Here is a 19,930-nt window from a genome sequence, read left to right as displayed (position 1 = left end):
GCATTTAAAATAAAATACATAACTACTCATTTTCTATATTGGTGTCATAGCCACGTGTCCATTTTATATATGAGATAACAGTCTCTAAAAGCTGTTAAATATCAATATTCCCTTCCAAAGAGGGAAAACAAATTCCAATTTTTCAAAACAAAAGTGTGTAGTCTTGGAAGGACTTTACATAAATGGCCATGTGTAACCTGTACGAAATTAAGCTGTTTTAAATTTACAGTCTACAAGCAACTGAACCCAAATGTCTATTCTTCTCTGTACTGCATTTCAGCTAATATTGCAGAACTAACGAGTTTTTAAAAGTTGCTATTACCAATTCTGTCTACTGTAGCAAGATACCTTAAGTTACAACAAAATCTTAGGAAATAAGACTGAATAATATCTGTCATAGAAATACCCTACTCTTTACCAACGCCCACCCTCCCCCACCCCTTCAGAACCATAAGCAGCTCTCTCTGTGACAGACAATGTAAAGCGCTGTGAGAGCCCGGTTTATGTAGCGTATCGCTTGGTCCACTCTCGGGCCATTCTGTCATGTTCTGCTCTGTTGGTCATATACTGAGGGGCAATACTGCCCACCAAGGGGTCGGCAGGATTACAGTCTGTGAGAAGTGAACAGATAGAAAGAAGGACTTCAGAAATGGTTAGTGCTGGGCTCCAATTATCTTTCAAAATGTCCAAGCAAATAACTCCTTGACTGTTAATATTACAGTGATAGATTCTTGTCCGAAATGTAACCTTTGGAGGCTTGAAGGGGTACTCCGGTGTGAACGTGATATCGAGGAAGAACACGCCGGCCTCGTACACGGAGCCCGGGGGCCCGAGGATGGTGGACCTCCACTCGTAGATGTTGTCGCCTTTGGGACCAGCGCTGCAGTTGGGCGGAGGATCTAGAGTGATGTCCGCCAGCTCCTTCTGAATCCTCTTGGCGCTGGTGGAGAGGAGTTTGGAGTTTTTGCTCATGCTGACTTTGCTCTCCTTCTTCTTGGGGGTGTTTGCTTCTTTCTCGGTTTGCTGGTTGGAAGACGAAGACGAGGAGGACCTGGTGCTGGCCCTCGAATCGTCATCCGACGTAGCGAACCCCCTGCCACACCCCGCAAACAGCCCCTCTCTTTGTGTCTGGCTGCTCTGTGCCACCGCGGCGGCTGCTGCTGCGGCTGCTAAAATGGTACATTTCATGTTGCATCATTATACTACAATGGGCTTTCCGGGTGGCTCAGTGGCAAAGAATCCACCTGCAAATAATTGTAGGACACAGGAAACACAAGTTCTATATCTGGGTTGGGAAGATGCCCTGGAGAAAGAAATGGCAACCCATTTCAGTGTTCTTGCCTGGGAAATCCCATGGACAGAGGAGTCTGGCAAGCTGCAGTCCACAGGGTTGAAAAGAGTTGGATACAACTGAGTGACTGAGCACACACACATATTATACTAAAATAAAAAAAATTTTAAGGAAAAAGTAAGACATAATTTCTACATAAGGCACAGAAGAAGAATTGTAAAATAATAATATATGACTAATTGTTCAATAGGGAGGGAGATGAAATAACAAAACAAATGTTTAATTAATCAAAAAGGAGTAAGAGAAGAGAAGATAAATATGAAATCAGATATCTTAATTAGAAAACTTGTAGATATACGGAGACTTCCCTGGCAGTCCAGTGGTTAGGACTCTGTGCTCCCAATGTGGGTGGCACGGGTTCAATCCCTGGTTGGGGAACTAGAATCCTACATGCCACATGATTCAGCCAAAAAAAAAAAACAACAACAACAACAACAAAAAAAAAAAAACCAAAAAACAAGCAAAAAGGAAAAAAGAAGAAAGCATATAGAAATAATGGACAATATAAATTCAAATACATTCTATCATTTTTTATTAGATGTTGAGATAAATTCTCCAGAAATACAATGATTGTCAATCCACATAAAAAGAGCAAAACCCAACTTTACACTCCTAGCAACTGACACTTTACAGATAAAGCCATAAAAAAGTTTCAAGCAAAGTGATGGAAAAAATACCATGTAAACAACACTAACCAAAAGAAAGCTGGGAATGGTTTAGTCACTAAGTCACATCTGACTCTTGCGATACCTTGGACTGTAGCCGGCCAGGCTCCTCTGTCCACGGGACTCACTAGGCAAGAGTACTTGAGTGGCTGCCATTTCTTTCTCCAGAGGATCTTCCTGACCCAGGAATCAAACCTGGGTCTCTTGCATTGCAGGCAGATTCTTTACTGACTGAGCTATGTGAGAAACCCCAAAAGAAAGCTAGTATATCTTACTAACATCAGAAGTAAATGAGATGTTATGTTAGGAGCCATTACTAAAGAGAAATGTCTCTTAATTATAAATGCAGTGGTATTCCATTAAATGAATAAAAATGGCTCTCTATTGTAGAGGAGACTTGCTTTGTAGTATTTGCTAATTTCAATAGTGTTCCATTTATTTCAGTTCAGTCCGACTCCTTGTGAACCATGGACTGCCTCACACTAGGCTTCCCTGTCCAAAAACAACTCCCAGAACTTGCTCAAAAGTGTAATCCTCCCCATTCATGATTGATTTCAATCCACTAGCATGCTGTCATTGAACATGGATTTGGAATAAGGCATTCACAATCACCATGAAGCCAGTGCATCCAATTTCAGCACACTTTACATAAAAGAATCAGTACACCAGGAGCAAATCATGATGCTAAATCTGTGTGTCCTCAACAACATATTATAAAAATGTTTTGCATAATATTTTTCACATATTTTATGAGATAATGAAAAAACAGAAAAAAAACAAATTTAAGAATATAAAAGAGTCCAAGTAACAAACTGGACCTTGTTGGCATATTAACAACAGTACAACATGACAACTGGTTCTATTACTTCAAGGCAAATAGATGGGGGGTAAATGGAAATAGTGACAAACTTTCTTTTCTTGGGCTCCAAAATCACTGCAGACAGTGACTGCAGCCATGAAATTAAAACATACTTTCTCCTTGGAAGAAAAGCTGTATCAAAACTAGACAGCATATTAAAAAGCAGATACATCACTTTGGTGACAAAGCTCCATGTAGTCAAAGGTATGGTTTTTCCAGTAGTCACATATGGATGTGAGAGTTGGACTGTAAAGAGTGCTGAAGAACTGATATTTTTGAACTGTGGTGCTAAAGAAGACTCTTGAGAGTACCTTGGACAGCAAGGAGATCAAACCAGTCAATCCTAAAGGAAATCAACCCTGAATATTCACTGGAAGGACTGTTGCTGAAGCTCCAATACTTTGGCCACCTGATTCAAAGATCCAACTCACTGGAAAAGACTCCAGTGCTAGGAAAGATTGAGGAGGAGAAGGGGGCAACAGAGGATGAAATGCTAGGATGGCATCACCAACTCAATGGACATGAGTTTGAGCAAACTCTGGGAGATAGTGAAGGACAGGGAAGCCTGGCATGCTGGTGTTCATGGGGTTGCAAAGACTGGACACAACTGAATGATTTAACAACAACATGAAAGCAGAATGCATATTCATTTGAAGTTACACGGAGTTGCCAACCATAGAATAATTTTAGGAGATATATATCACTGTGCTAAAGACTATAAACAGAAGATTTAGTGATTCTCATCTGAAGAAGTTACCCCTAAAGACAAATATTTCTAGGGCTTGTTTTATATCTCTGTTTCTGAGGCTATATATAAAAGGGTTCAGCATGGGAGTAACCACTGTATATATGACTGAAGCAATTATGTCTTTGTCATTGGAGTCCCATAATGAGGAGAAAAAGTAAACCCCAGCAAGTGTTCCATAGTACAAAGATACCACAAAGAGGTGGGAGCCACAAGTGGAGAAGGCTTTAAAGAGTCTCTTGGTGGAGGGGACCCTCAGGACGATGGTCCCTATACGAACATATGAGCCCAAGATGATACTCAGAGGCAAGATGAACAGCATTCCTCCTTCAGTAAAGATGACCAGCTCATTGATGGAAATGTCTGAGCAGCTCATCTTCAGGAGGGCAGGGAGGTCACAGAAGAAGTTGGAGATGGTATTTTCAGCACAGAAGGACAGTTGGACCAAGAGGAGGGTGTGCAACAGGGCATGGATACAGCAGAAGAACCAGGACACAGCTACCAATGAGATACACAGCTCCTGCCTCATGACAGTGGTGTAGTGAAGTGGCTGACATATGGCCACGTACCTGTCATATGCCATCACTGCGAGAAGGAAGTTGTCAAGACAGCCAAAAAGTATGAAAAAATACATCTGGGAAATGCATCCCACATAGGAGATGGATTGTTGCTGAGTCTGCATGTTCATCAGCATCTTTGGAACTGTGGTAGTGGAAAGGGAAATGTCAGAGAAGGCCAAGTGACTGAGGAAGAAGTACATGGGGGTGTGGAGGCGAGTGTCCAGCCTGATGAGCAGGACGATGAGCAGGTTGCCCAGCACTGTGGTCAGGTACACGCCCAGGAACAGGGCAAAGAACACGCCCTGTTGTTCTGGCCGGATGGGGAGCCCCAGGAGGAGGAACTCGGACATGCTGCTCTGATTTTCCTTCCTCATGCTCCACTCATGTCTGCTGGGGATGAAGGAGGGGGGAAAATGTCAGAAGCTTTGATATTGTGATTATGGCTGCCACACTAAGGTCTCTCTGGCTTCCCTGGTGGCTCAGACAGTAAAGAGTCTGTCTGCAATGCGAGAGACCCGGGTTCAGTCTCTGGGTTGGAAAGATACCCTGGAGAAGGAAATGTCAATCCACTCCAGTATTCTTGCCTGGAAAATCCCATGGATGGAGGAGCCTGGCAGGCTATAGTCCATGGCATTGCAAAGAGTCAGACACAACTGAGTGACTAACACACACACACTAAGGTCCCTAACTTACTCATAGAGAAGAAGAATTTTCTCCTAAATTTCTTTTATCACCTAATGCTATCAGAGCAAGTGAAAATCCTCAACGCTCAATAGATTAATTTGAATGGAGACCAGAGTAAATTCATTCTTTAGTTTTCTTTTTAATTAACCATGTTTCTGGCACTAAGCTTTTGACTAGAAGGTGAAAATTGCTCAGTCAAATCTGACTTTTTGTGGCCCCATGGACCACAGTTCATGGAATGCTCCAGGCCAGAATACTGGAGTGGGTAGGTGTTGCCTTCTCCAGGTGATCTTTCCAACCCAGAGATCGAACCCAGGTCTCCCACACTGCAGGTGGATTCTTTATCAGCTGAGTCAGGATACAGGAATGAACAGGATGCACAGGGCCTCTTCTGTCTGGATACTAACCCTCTAAGGAACACTTGCCAAAGGACTGACTAACGCTGTGGACCTGAAGCCAGATTCCTCACGCTGTGATCCTGGCCGCACTGCTTTCTAGCTGTGTGACTTGGGATGCTAGTAGAGGCTCGTAGCCTCTTGTTGTGCCTCTGTAATGCTGAGATACCAATATCACACATCGCACCTTCATAGAGTTAATCAGAGGGTTATAATTCAATGCACATTAATTAGTTCATTAAGTATCTAAGAGCAGAATCCTGCATAAGATACATACAAAATTTTATCGATTACTTTTATGACAGGATAAGTATCCAAAAACCCAGTATCAAATTCAGGGACTTAATAAAACAGTGTTATGATCAGCACAAGGACCAAGAAACTGGCCTAAAATTTGCATCTATCTGAGTTCTCACACCCTTAAGGTGAACTTCTGAGTTTGGATCCTATTAGTGGGATAAATTCCGTGGGGGAATATATCTTTGTTGTTGTTCAGTCACTCAGTCACGTCCGACTCTTTGCAACCCCATGGACTGCAGTACACAAGGCTTCCCTGTCCTTCACTATCTCCCAGAGTTTGCTCAAACTCATGTCCATTGAGTCGATGATGCTATCCAAATATTGCATCTTCTGTCACCCCCTTCTCCTCCTGCCCTCAATCTTTTCCAGCATCAGAGTCTTTTCCAATGAATCAATCTTTTCATCAGGTGGCCAAAATACTGGAGCTTCAGCTTCAGTACCAGTCCTTCCAATGAATATTCAGGGTTGATTTCCTTTAGCATTGACTGGTTTGATCTCCTTGCTGTCTGAGGGACTCTCAAGAGTCTTCTTCAGCACCACAGTTCGAAAGTTCAATTCTTTGGCACTCAGGCTTCTTTATGGGTCAACTCTCACATCCGTACATGACTACTGGAAAAATGATAGCTTTGACTATACAGACCTTTGTCAGCAAAGTGATGCCTCTCCTTTTAATACATTGTCTAGGTTTGTCATAGTTTTTCTTCCAAGAAGCAAGTGTCTTTTAATTTCGTGGCTACAATCACTGTCCGCAGAAAATAAAGTCATCACTGTTTCCATTGTTTCCCCGTCTGTTTGCCATGAAGTGATGGGACCAGACGCCATGATCTTTGTTTTTTTAATGTTGAGTTTTAAGCCAGATTTCTCACTATCCTCTTTCACTTTCATCAAGAGGCTCTTTAGTTCCTTTTTGCTTTCTGCCATTAGGGTGGTGTCATCTGCCTATCTGTGGTTATTGATCTTTCTCCTGGCAATCTTGATTCCAGCTTGTACTTCATCCAGCCTGGCATTTTGCATGATGTATTCTGTATAAAAGTTAAATAAGAAGAGTGACAATATACAGCCTTGACATACTCCTTTCCCAATTTGGAACCAGTCTGTTGTTCCATGTCCAGTTCTAACTGTTGCTTCTTGACCTGCATATAGGTTTCTCAGGAGGCAGGTGATATGGACTGGTGTTCCCATCTCTCTTAGAATTTTCCATAGCTTGTTGTGATTCACACAGCCAAAGGCTTAAGTGTAGTCAATGAAGTAGCAGTAGATATTTTTGTGGAATTCTCTTGCTTTTTCTATGATCCAGCGGATGTTGGCAATTTGATTTCTGGTTCCTCTCCCTTTTCTAAATCCAAATGAATATCTGTAAGTTCTTGGTTCATGTACTGTTGAAGCCTAGCTTGGAGGATTTTGAGCATGACCTTGCAAGCATATGAAATGAGTGCATTTGTGCAGTAGTTTGAATATTACTTGGCATTATCCTTCTTTGGGATTGGCATGAAAACTGGCCTTTTCCAGTGCCTTGATCACTGCTGAGTTATGAAAATTTGTTCACATACTGAGTGCAGCATTTTAACAGCATCATCTTTTAGGATTTGAAATGTCTCATCCAGGATTCTATCATCTCTGCTAGCTTTATTCAGAGTCAAGCTTCCTAAACCCCGCTTGACTTAAACTCCAGGATGTCTGGCTCTAGGTGAGTGATCACACCATCATGGTTACCTGGGTCATTAAGACATTTTTTTGTACAGTTCTTCTGTGTATTCTTTCCATCTCTTCTTAATATCCTCTGCTTCTGTTTGGTCCATACTGTTTCTGCTATTTATTGAGGCCGTCTTTGCCTGAAATGTTCCCTTTGTGTCATTAATTGTCTTGTTTATCTTCTTGTCAAGAAATAACCATCCTTCTGTACATGTATCTCCAAACATTTCTGGTGCTTCATGTTGACTCGGATCTGGGTGTTCATAGGTAGGAAGACACCTGAGTTCTGGGATCTGAGAGCTAGGAGATACTGAAGGATTGGACGTCTATTGGAATTTGGTTGCCTAATTGACCATTCATTATTTCCCAATATTGATCTTCACACTGGATAATTATTGACATACAATGAAAACTTTGTCAGACTAATACATTTTTGGATAATAGCTTCACTAATTTTTTTCAACAGTCCTAAGAGGTAGGTGTTATTAACCTTCATTGTCAACATACTCAGAAGGAGTAGGAAGCTAGCTTGTTCATACAGTAGCCTCTATAGTCACAATCATCTCTTGTGTTTTTTTAAAATTTATTGCAATGTCTATTCCTATGACTCTACTATTTCTGACTCTCTTTAGTTAGAGAAAATAGTCAGGACCTTAAGATGTGTTATTTCAAGATCTGATGGAGTCTTCTGCTCAGATAACTGTCAACACTCATATTCCTGCTGTTCTTTAGTCTTTAAATGGCTTTTATTTGTCTTCAATTTTATTCAATCCATCAGTGTTTATTTATATCTGGAAAGTAGAGAAAACTTTCTTGCCTTGAAAATTCCACGAACAGAGGAGACTGGTGGGCTACAGTCCATGGAGTCACAAACAGTGACATGACTGAGCACAATTACACACACACACACACACACACACACACACACACACTCAAACTATTAATAGGTGAATACAGTCAGGATGTGAGTCAGCAAAAATCACAAACAAAATGCACATGTACAATTCAGCTACACACAGATCTCTCAAGCATCCTCTACACAGATACTGCAGTCCAAGAGGTTATTCATATTTGAATCATGAGCCATGCAGAGGGTCTTACACACAGCACACAAGCAAAGAATGCAAGTCAAATGAGCACACACTGATAGGAAATTTCCAGCTTCTCTGGGAATCCAGTTACACAAACACACATAGTCATACAACACAGCACACACACAGAGATACATGCAATGTCCTTCATGGTCACACATGCACACATTTGCACACAGACACACATGTACGACGATGGAGATTTCTGGGCTCCTCCTGAGCTATAACAGTGCTATGAATTCAGATACCTTCCACTTCTTTCTGTTACCTGAATCTTCACTTTCTCCCCGAAAGACCCAGCATCCAAAGAAAAAGAGCAAACCTTGGTGGCCCAAGGGCCTTTACAGACTCTCATGTCTGTTCAGCAGCCTCAAAACCACAGGCAAGAAGGTCTCCTTTGACTCATTAGAAAGAAACCCCAGAGAGAAATAGCCCCCACTTCCTGACTAGAGAAGCAGTCAACTGGGGGCTAATTGCCCAGCTTCCTCCTGGCCCCTCAGGAGGGAGCATACTTGGAGTGCAGAGGGGCTGAGCTATACCTGGAGCCACAGGAGAAATTGTCCCTAAAGTCAGTGGTACCTTGGGCTTCTGGTCAAGTCTCAGCTGGGAGGTAGCTGTTCCCCCATTCCCTGTGGCCTCTGCATCGTGAATTCAGCTTTTCTCTACTGATGTATGGTACACACAGTCCTTATGATCTCAGCAAGCTTCTGCAGGCTTCCTAACATCTACACTGGCTTCTCTTAGAACACAAAGTCCCTTGAAATGTACAGGTCTTCACACTCTTCTGTGAGGTTCTCTAGGGTATGGTCTATGCCTTGTTCAGGAGTAGGGGAACTGAATCTATAACTTTGAAAAAAGCTCAGGGCTTGCCCCTAGTAAGAGAGCATGACTGAGAAAGTTATCAGAGAGCTCAGATTCAGTTTCCTCAAAGTAGAAGTAATAATTGTTCTCTTCACATCAATTTGAAGGATGCATAAATGAGTTTTATCGAAAGCTTGACAAATGTTAAGGTTTATTGTCACTGTCTTTATCACTGAGTTCGTGCACACTAGGTCATTTTAGTCGTGTCCAATTATTTGCAACTTTATGGACTGTAGCCCACCAGGCTCCTCTGTCCATGGTATTCTCAAAGCAAGAATATTGGAGCAGATTGCGTGCCCTCCTTCAGGGAATCTTCCCCACCCAGGGATCCAACCCACGTTTCTTAAGTCTTCTGCATTGGCAGGCAGGTTCTTTACCACTAGTGCCTCCTGTGAAACCCCTTTTGTCACTAAGGATCAGCTATGGCTCACAATAGACACCTGGTCATCGCTGAATTGGAGAAATGAATGGCAACCCAAACCAGTATTCTTGCCTGGAGAATCCCATGGACAGAGGAGCCTGGCGGACTACAGTCCATGCTGTGGCAATGAGCCCAGGACAGGACTGAGCGCCTGGATACACACACACACACACACACACACACACAAAATCGCTGAATGAATTCATCTTTTCATTCATGTGCTTAAATAATCATTAAGGCTCTCATAAAAGTAAACACTAATGTATGCTCTGGAGACTTAACAGTGAATAATATCAACAGATATATATCCCTTTTGTGAAATACACACCCAAGTAGGAGTGGTGTAGAAAAAAAATTATTAATGCAAAATGAATAGCAGATAAATGGTCAAAAGTGCTGGGGCATGATAAAAATCAGACACAGAGTTAGGGAAAATGAAGAAGTTCTGAAAAGACCCAGTGTCACAGGGTTATTTTTCACAGAAACCCAGATATCCTTCCAATCAAGTGACTCCAGATCTGTAAACTCGTTTATACCATTGCACACCTATTGGAATGGCTAAAATGGAAATGGCTAAATGAAAAGGACCACTGCCATCAAGTGTCACTGAAGCTATGGCAGAGTTGTAAGTCTCATACACTGTTTGTGGGAATATGAAACAGTTTGGAATTTTATTTTAAAGCTAAACATATACTGAAATAGATAATTAATAAGGACCTACTGCATAGCACATGGAACTCTGCTCAATACTCTGTAATGACCTATATGGGAAAAGAATCTAAAGCAGTGGATATACGTATAATTGATTCACTTTGCTATACAGCAGGAACTAATATAGCATTGTAAATCAACCATACTCCAATCAAAATTTAAAAAATAAAAGTAGTGAAGTGGGGAAAAAAGTTAAAGTATACATTAAGTTCCTTACATATGAATAAGTTCTGTTCTGAGAGTGCGTTTATTAGTTCAATTTGCTCACAAGTCCAACAGAGTTGGCATAGGTACCCAACAAACACAGTCGGCTGTACAGTACTATAATAGGTTTATAATATTTTTCACACAATACATAAAAGACAAATACAAAAAAGTAAAGAAAACATTTTTAATCTTATAGAACAGTACCTTGAAAAGGACAATAGTACAATATAACAACTTGTACAAAGGGACACATTTGCATCTTTGGAAGTTTGCAACTTGAGGTTACTGTACCTAGCATGGGACTAGGTATTTGTCCAGAGAAAAAGAATGTATACATCTATACACAGATTTATACAAGAATGTTCATAACAACTTTATTTAATAGCAAAAACTGGAAATAGCCCATAGATCCATCAAAAAAGCTGTGGTATATCCATGCAATGGAATACTGTTTACCAATTTTTAGAAATGAACTGCTGATATACAGCACCACATGCATGAGTCTCAAAATGCTTACACTGAGGGAACGAAGGCAGCAAGAAATAAACACAAACTGTATGATTCCATTTAAATTAATTCCATTTAATTAAATTCCATTAATTAAAATCCAGGGAATTCTCCAGGCCAGAATACTGGAGTCGGTAGCCTTTCTCTTCTCTAGGGGATCTTCCTAACCCAGGAATCAAACCCAGGTCTCCCACATTGCAGGCTGATTCTTTACCAGCTGAGCCACAAGGGAAGCCCAAGAATACTGGAGTGGGTAGCCTATCCCTTCTCCAGCAGATCTTCCCAACCCAGGAATTGAACCGAGGTCTCCTGCATTGCAGGCAGGTTCTCTACCAACTGAGCTATCAGGGAAGCCCAGAAGATGCAAACTAATCCATGTGACAGAAACAGATCAGTGTTTCCCCTGAGGACAGAAGAGACAAGCGGAGAGAAAAGTAGGGTAGGTGCCAGGAAAATCCATGATCTTTAAGGTCAGCAGTGATAGTCTTATGGGTGTACACAAATGTCAAAACTAGTCAAATAGTGTACATTAGATATACAAAGTTTATTGTATGTCACTTACACTCCCCCAAATCTGGGTGTTTTTAAAGAAACAATTAAAAAAAAAAAAAAAAGTGTGGCCCTGTTATTTCTCTATTGAATCCCTTTTTATAAGGGTTCCCAAATCCTCAGACTGAAAACCAGAAAGTCTACTATAATGGTTCATTTTATGTGTCAACTTGGCTAGGCTGCAGGACCCAGATATTTGGTCAAATACAACTCAAGCTGTTTCCACGAAGCTATTTTTTGGATGAGATTAACATTTTAATGCTCACACTCTGATAAAGCAGATTGTCCTCCATAATGTAGGTGGGTCTCATCCAATGAGCCTATGGTCTTAAGAGAAAAACTGACCCCCGACCCTGGCCAAGAAAAGAGAGGCATGTCTATTCTCAGACTACTTTCAGACTCAAACTATAAGTTTTCCATGGGTTTCCAGGCTGCCAACTGACCCTGCAAAACTGGACTTGCTAGTGTCTACAATTATATGAACCAATTCCAATAACACTCTTTCTACACACACACACACACACACACACACACACACCATTCGTTCTATTTCCCTAGTGATTCTTGACTAATTCACTTGCTATAACCTTAAGTGCCCTACAAATCTGACCCTCTGATATCTCTAAGCTTATTGCCTACCATTTCTCCCCAACTCAGCCCTGTCCAGCTGCACAGGCCCCTTAATGTCCCTGGAACAGGCCAGGCACACACTCACCTCAGAGTATTTCTAGGTCTGATGTCCATGCTTGGAATACTTTTACCCAGATAGCCCCATGGCTGACTTACCTGTCCTCACTAATGTCTTGTTTGCTTGTTACCTTTCCAACAAGCTCTACCTCCTGGATCATACAATGTTAAATTACGAACTCCATCCCCAGCGTGCTTGCCCTCCCTTTTTATGCCTCCATTATTCATAGAAGTTTTTGCCCAGAAGCAAAACTTAGGATTTATTGCAAATGCAAAACCCATCTTCTGTAGAGCTCACATTCTAGTAAAGAAGCAGTAACAATTAAAAAATAAGTAAAGCTTATGGTGTGTTAGTTCAAAACTGCTATGGAAAAAAAAGGAGTGTGATGAGCAGAATCAGGAGTGCTGGAATAAAAAGTCTAAAAGGGGATCAATTTTTTAAACCTGTATTCCCAGAAAGTAGAAAATTGCCTGGTATATAGTGTCATGCAGTAAATATTTTTGTGTGCAAAAATTGTAAATTTATGCATTTAATTTTTTCCTATTAGAAGTGAGACCTCTGGGAAAAAGACAACACTCATTTTCCCAGACTAAAATTAATCAGACAGCTGAAGGCTGCTCTCAACACAAAAATCCAACTCAGAGGGAAAAATTATAGTCTTCCTAGAATGGGGAAATTTGGTAATTTGACTGACTACTCTGTGGTTCCCTATTGTCAGAAGCACAGTAAAATTAAAGTTTACTTCAGTTTTAGCAAACCATCAAAAGTACTTTATAACTAGATACTGCATTGAAAAGGTAAGCATTCTGGACTTTACTAAAACTGAACATGAGAAACAATATTTGTAGCTCTGGAAAAGACTAGACGAGAAAGAAGAAATATGAAGTTGGTTCATATCTTATTTATTTCAACAGTTAGAAACTGCAGATTATAAAGAAAAGTTACATTACCTATTACTAAAGATGATTCTTTAACCTAGCAAAAGAATATTACACAAACTTAAACTGGTTCTACTTGAGATTCCAAATGTTCATCATAGAAAAGTAAAGTGCTATAACATATTTGAAAATCCTGACCATCTACCACCTCAAGATAAGAAACTCAGGATACGAAAATGTATAGCTTGGTCCAAAATAGAATTGTGTTTCATGCCTCTAATCTTAGCCTAAAACAAACCTGCTTTCATCATTAAAACAGAAGTATAAAATGTCAGCATAATGTTTTCCTTTTGAGAGTGATGGTTGGTGTGTGTTGTTATCTTAAGTCTTTCTCTCTTCAGGAAGATAAAACAATAGTGCAGCATATTCAAATAAGTCACATATTTGACTAATAAGGAGTTGGGGGCTTTGAAGACCACAAATTGCATGTGTGTTGTGGGCAATCCCATATTGAGGATTATGGAAGAATAAATGGGCAGTAGATATGACTAAAGTGAAAGGAATTCATCCAATAACATTGTGACCACTTAAGGACAGTTGGTAAGATGCTAGAGACATGGATGGTAAACACGCAACTTTTCAAGAGGGTATATCTGACAACGTCAGTGGGTGAAATAAGAACATGGTTAGGTGAGTCTCACTGGATGAAAAGGTTATTGCTTCTGAAAAGAATTCCCAGAGCCAATTTCATGTCTCTGTTCCTTAGGCTGTAGATGAAGGGGTTCAGCATGGGGGTCACCACTGTGTACATCAGTGAGGCAATCATGTCTTTGTCCTTGGACTTGCCTGATGAGGTGGAAAAGTACAGTGCCATAATGGTTCCATAGAATAGAGACACCACAAAGAGGTGGGAGCCACAGGTGGACAGGGCTTTGCAGACCCCCTTGGTAGAAGGGACCCTCAGGATGGAGACCCCAATGAGGCCATAAGAGACCAGGATGCCACTCAGTGGGAGAATGACAACTGCAGTCCCTGCAGTGAATATAAGCAGCTCATTGAGAGAGGTGTCTGAGCAGGAGAGCTTGAGCAGGGCAGCAGGGTCACAGAAGAAATGTGGGATGATGTTCTCTGCACAGAAGGACAGCTGAGCCAGGAGGATGGTGTGGGACAGGGCACTGACACAAGAGAGGAGCCAGGATCCAGCCAGCAGAAACACACACAGCCCCCTGCTCATGATGGTGGCATAGTGGAGAGGGTGACAGATGGCCACGTACCTGTCATAAGCCATCACTACAAGAAGAAGGTTATCGATGCAGCCAAAAAGTAGGAAAAAATACATCTGTGTTATGCACCCTGCATAGGGGATGGATTGATCCTGGGTTTGCATGTTTATCAGCATCTTAGGGACAGTGACAGATGAAAAGGAGACATCAGTGAGGGCCAAGTGGCTGAGGAAGAAGTACATGGGGGTGTGGAGGCGAGGGTCCAGCCTGATGAGCAGGATGATGAGCAGGTTGCCCAGCACCGTGGTCAGGTACATGCCCAGGAACAGGGCGAAGAACATGCCCTGCTGCTCTGGCTGGATAGGGAACCCCAGGAGGAGGAACTCGGACACATGACTCTGGTTCTCAGGCCTCATGCTCTTCTTATCTCTGCTGGAAATGTCAGGAACTTAGACATACTGAGCATAGCAATTACCATACATTACCAATATCTCCCAGTGGCTGTTTCAATATACAGACAAATCTCACTCTATTTTGCTCACACATTGATGCTCATCCAGTCTGGGAACAACAATGAAAATATGATCTATCTGAACACTGACATATTCACTTGGAGACATCAATCAAGCATCAATAAAGCAAACATCAATCAAACTCTTCAAAGGAAATCAGGAGAGTTCATTTTTTTAACATAGTGGAGACACTGTGAGAGACATTAGGAGAATAATAAATAATACACAGTCTCTTCCATAACTTTATAGCCAGACTGCTGCTTATGTGTTTGTGTCTGTCCCGCACACAGACGCATGCCACACACACACACACACACACACACACACACACACACACACACACATGTTATAGCAGTTCCTCAGAAACTTAAAACATAGAATATGATCCAGAAACTTCACTCCTAATAATATATTCAAAAGAATTGAAAGCAGAGGCCAAAGAGATATTAGTACACCTATGTATAAAATAGCATTACTCACAGTAGCTGAAAGATGGAAACAATCTGTGTTCATCGACAAATGAATGGATAAACAAAATGTGGCCTTTACATACAATGGAATATTATTCAGCCTTAAAAAGGAAAGAAACCCTGGCACATGCTACAAGGATGAACCTTGAAGACGTTATGCTAGGTAAAGTCAGCCAGTCACAAAAGTGTAAATACTATATGATTTTAATTATATGAGACCTTAGAATAGTCATATTCACAGAGACAAAAAGTAGAATGGTGGTTGGTGGTTGCCAGGGACTTGTGTGGGAGAGAAAAGTGAGGAGTTATTATTCAGTGGAAACAGAGATTCAGTTTAGAAAGCTAAAAAAGTTCTAGAGGTGTCTGGTGGTGATGATTGTACAACAAGGTGAATGTACTTAATGTCACTCAACTGTACACTTAAAAACCATTGAAATGGTAATTTTTATGTTATATATATGTTTACCACAATAAAAAATGTCTACATTCAAAAATATGCCACAAGGGATATTAAAGCATTGACTAAAGAGAAACAGTCAAAGGAGAGTGGCCCCCAAAACTAAATAAATCAATTCATTATTTAGGCAGGATGAATGATCAAGATCCCAGGTCAGGAACTAATGATAACAAAGATATGAGGGGGCCATCAAGAAGCTTCCTGAAAATGCGTGTTGACTTCTGGGATCTTGCTCTCACATCCAAAGAAACAATAAGGGCCCAGACCATGGTCCCTGAAGATGAACACATCCGTAACACTTGACTCACTGCAATTTTAATAAATTTGCCAATATATGTTAATAACTGCCTTCATAAATCTGCCTGCCAATGCAGGAGACAGAGAAGATGCCAGCTCAATCCCTGGATCAGGAAGATCCCCTGGAGGAGGAAAGGGCAACCCACTCCAGTATTCTTGCCTGGAGAATCCCATGGACAGAGAAGTCTGGCAGGCTACAGTCCGTGGGGTCACAAAGAGTTGGACATGACAGCAAATGAGCACACTCACACATAATTGCCTTCATATGCACCACTGTCTCTCTCTCCCCTTCCATCTCCAGTGTTTTTAAATGCTTGAGTGAGCTCTGAGCATACAACCAAAGTGAGTTACAGGAGAATTTGCTCAATGTGTGGCCTGAGAGCCAAGACATTAAAGATGCTGTAGGACCAAGAAGTTCTATCAGAATGTCCCCCAAAGTGGAAATGTGGAAATAATTAAATGTCGATGAAGAAAACTTGGGGCCCTGGAGAAGTTTGATACTTTCAAGCCACCAGGACAAGCTTCCACAAACTTAGCATAAAGAGGACTTTGTTTAGAGCTGCCTGTTTACGTCCAGAGCTGAGGCAAGAGAAGAGTCAGGCTGCAAGACTATCTCCCCAGGTCAAATGCAAACACATGTTTCTAAGTCACTTAGCCCACTCTTCTCTACACTCATTCAAGGAGAGGAGAATTAGATTGTGAGGGTGCTGGACACAAAATCAGACACACAGAGTGACAAAGTGCTTCTTTTTGACCCTCTCTGACTTATCTTAGACAGAAGCGTAGAGGTTTTTATGGATTCAGACCAACTACACACAACTTTAAAATGAAATACTTGTCATTACACAACTTAAAAATCACGAAAACAAAACCCTTCTACACTGTTGGTTGTGGATGTAAATGCTACGGCTGCTATGGAAAACAGTATGGAGTTTCCCCAAAAACATTAAAAACAGAACTACCGTATGATCCAGCAATTCCACTTCTGAGTGTATATCAGAAAGAATAGAAATCAGGATCTCAAAGATATTTCTACATTTCCATGTGTATTGCAGTACTATTCACAAAAGTTAAGTTATGAAAACAACCCAAATGCCCATTGACAGGTGAACGGATAAAGAAAATATGGCATAGACATGCAACGGAATATTATTTTGCCTTTAAAAAAGGAAATTCTGACATTTGTGACAATGGGGATGAACCTGGGAAACATTATGCTAAGTGAAATAAGCCAGTCTTACAAGGAAAATTACTGCATGATTTCAGTTTAAGAAATTCACAGAAGCAGAGAATAAATGGAGGTTATCAAGCGCTGGAGAGGAAAAGAGGGGAAAATGCACTGTGATTATTCAATTGATATGAAGTCTCATTTATGCAAAATGAATTAGTTCTAGAGTCCTGCTATACAGCATATTGCCTAGAGTCAAAAATTCTATACTGTGCACTTAAAAACTCATTAAAAGAGTTTTAATTACCACTTTGTGATCACAAAGTGGTAATGAAACCTGTGTAAAGTTTTCTACCACAAAAAAGGGACACAAGGAAGTTTTTAGAGGAGATAGACATGTCAGTTACTTGATTGTGGTGATGGCTTCATATGTGTGTGCATATGTCCAAACTCCTCAGATTGTATACATTAGATATGTACAGTATTGTATAACCATCACACCAAAAAAGCTGTTTTAAACAGACATGCTAAGACTACATCCAGGCAGCTCACAAATCACACACACACATAGAGAAACTCCACTATACACACTGAATCACATATAGTCAAACCCAACACAGAAATAACTTACACACACCCACACAAGCACACACCCATGCAGTGCAGGAGAATTCCAGCCCTTCATGGTCTGTTATCAACCCATTATAGGACTTTCTACAGTGGTGGAAATATTCTACATCTGCTTTGTCCTATACAGTAGCACTAACCTCATGTGACTACCAAAGACTTGAAATAAGGCTAGTACAAGTAAAGAACCAAGTTTTTAATTTTAGGTAATTTTAATTTATTTTAATTTTATGGCCACCTGTGGCTGGTAGCACCATTTAGTCATTTGTGTGAACCAGTGAACACATGGTTGTACTAGCAATGTAAACATACCTTTTCTCTCTCTTTCTCCTAGTCTTCACATCAATGCACATATCTAGGAAAAGAGATGCTTCCCCACCTTCCTCAGATTGATGTTGATGTTTGCTGGTTCAGGCTGCTACCTAAATATCCGTCTCTTGTACCTCCAAGACCTAAGAATCTTTAGCACCTTCCATGCCTGACTACAAGAACTGGAACAATGAGCAGGAAGATTCATTTTTATCAATAGGAGTAAGGCCCCAGGGACTCAGCCCCAAGCTTCTTGTTAGAAAAGAATCCAGCTGAGCTAATTGGCCAATTTCTTGCCTTTTTCTTGAGATGGATCCTTGCAGAGGCCAAAGGGCTGAGCCACAGGAGTCCCGGCAGAAGGTGTCCCTAATGTCACCGACATGTTAGCCGCTCCTCTGCCTGCTCATGAGGACGAGGAGAGGTGAATGCCCTTGACCTTTGAAGAACTCGGCAATGGACTCTGCCTCCCCATATATCACAGTAAGGTCCAGACAGAGCAGTATTAGTCCTTGAGATCCCAACACCACTGAATATGTGGGATGGGAACCAATAAATTTCAGTCTGTTTAGACATACTAAAACCCACGAGCTCAAGTTGATTTATGTCCAGTTCTAGCTTGACACCATAGAGTTCTTTCCAGCCTCTCCTTTTCCATGTATGTGACATCTTTCCCCAACTGATGAATTACTCCCTTTTCCAGAATAGGTTTATTTATTTGCTATATCTTTGAATACAAGTAATGTCACTTGAACTCAAACCACTGCTAATGACAGACTAACTTCAGCTCAACCTTGCTTAATCTTTTCTTTACTGTGAGAGTAGTTTATAGACAAAATTCTGTGTTTAATAACTACTTGATTATTTTATTCCCCCCACCTTAGTCCGATTATGGTATTAATTTGAAATATAGTTAGGCTCATTTTCTGTTTTGTTCTACTTTGCTTTATTCTCCATCATCTTCTATTTATTTTTAGTAGGTAAATGGTAACATCATCAAACTATACAAATAAATACACTATCACTCCATCTTTTCCTATCCCATACCCACCCACCTCCTGTAGGTAAGCAGTTTCATTAGCTTCTGATTTATTCTTTGTGTGCTTCTTCTTGCTCAGTGGGAAGTTACATGTATATGTTATTTTCCCTTTATTTTTACACAAGAAGTAGCATGCTATAGATGCTGTCTTACATATTTCTTTTTTCATTAAATAATATAGCTTGGAAATCCTTCCACATTGATTCATAGATGTCTTTGTCATTATTTTTTCATAGCTTTGAAGGGCTCAATTGCATGATGTTCCACAAAGTTTCCTTTTGAAGCCCTAGGATGAGATAGCAGTGATAAATGTACCAAATGCCATCTAACTGTATACCTCAAATGGTTAAAATGGTAAATTTCAGGTTGTATGCATTATATTACAATAAAAAATTTTTAAAGAAAAAGCAAGACATAGTCTCTACATAAATTGCAGAAAAGAATTATAAATCAATAATAATATATGATTAATTTGTTAGCAGAGGGGAAATGGAATAATAAAATATATATTTAATTAATCAAAAGGGAGAAAGAGAAGAGACAATAAATACAAAATCAGATATCTCAACTAGAAGACTTGTAGAAATTCAGGGATTTCCTTGGTGGTCCTTTGGTTAGGACTCTATGCCCCCAATGTGAGGAGCATAGATTCAATGATCTCTGGTTA

The 19,930-nt window shown here is 40.6% G+C and overlaps 2 protein-coding genes across 3 annotated transcripts; both read right to left on the bottom strand.

Annotated features, from left to right (window-relative positions):
- Window positions 1-221: 221 nt before the first annotated feature.
- Window positions 222-1,188, bottom strand: LOC122442509 (ubiquitin-conjugating enzyme E2 E1-like). Its single transcript, XM_043470362.1, has one exon. The coding sequence runs from the start codon at window positions 1,186-1,188 to the stop codon at window positions 502-504; it is 687 nt and encodes a 228-aa protein (XP_043326297.1). The 3' UTR covers window positions 222-501.
- Window positions 1,189-3,615: 2,427 nt separating this feature from the next.
- Window positions 3,616-14,803, bottom strand: LOC122442120 (olfactory receptor 1J4-like). Of its 2 annotated transcripts, XM_043469471.1 has the most exons (2): window positions 14,307-14,803; window positions 3,616-4,555 (listed from the first exon to the last, which is right to left on the bottom strand). In XM_043469471.1, exons 1-2 carry the CDS (start codon window positions 14,801-14,803, stop codon window positions 3,616-3,618), a joined length of 1,437 nt encoding a protein of 478 aa, XP_043325406.1. The 2 variants fall into 2 exon arrangements, with proteins under 2 accessions (XP_043325406.1, XP_043325407.1); XM_043469472.1 differs by lacking the exon at window positions 3,616-4,555 and having other exon boundaries at window positions 13,862-14,803.
- Window positions 14,804-19,930: the final 5,127 nt, after the last annotated feature.

This window comes from Cervus canadensis, chromosome 5 (assembly GCF_019320065.1).
Source record: "Cervus canadensis isolate Bull #8, Minnesota chromosome 5, ASM1932006v1, whole genome shotgun sequence".
Classification (NCBI taxonomy): domain Eukaryota; kingdom Metazoa; phylum Chordata; class Mammalia; order Artiodactyla; family Cervidae; genus Cervus; species Cervus canadensis.
This window is presented reverse-complemented; position numbering and strand designations above follow the sequence as displayed.

Bases quoted from the DNA above. Each gene is read 5' to 3' on its own strand.
- LOC122442509 (XM_043470362.1), bottom strand. From the start codon at position 1,188: ATGAAATGTACCATTTTAGCAGCCGCAGCAGCAGCCGCCGCGGTGGCA.
- LOC122442120 (XM_043469471.1), bottom strand. From the start codon at position 14,803: ATGAGGCCTGAGAACCAGAGTCATGTGTCCGAGTTCCTCCTCCTGGGG. The intron at 4,556-14,306 runs GTCCTTCTGTGC...ACATGAGTGGAG, and splicing joins ACCATCCTCCTGGCTCAGCT to CATGAGGAAGGAAAATCAGA.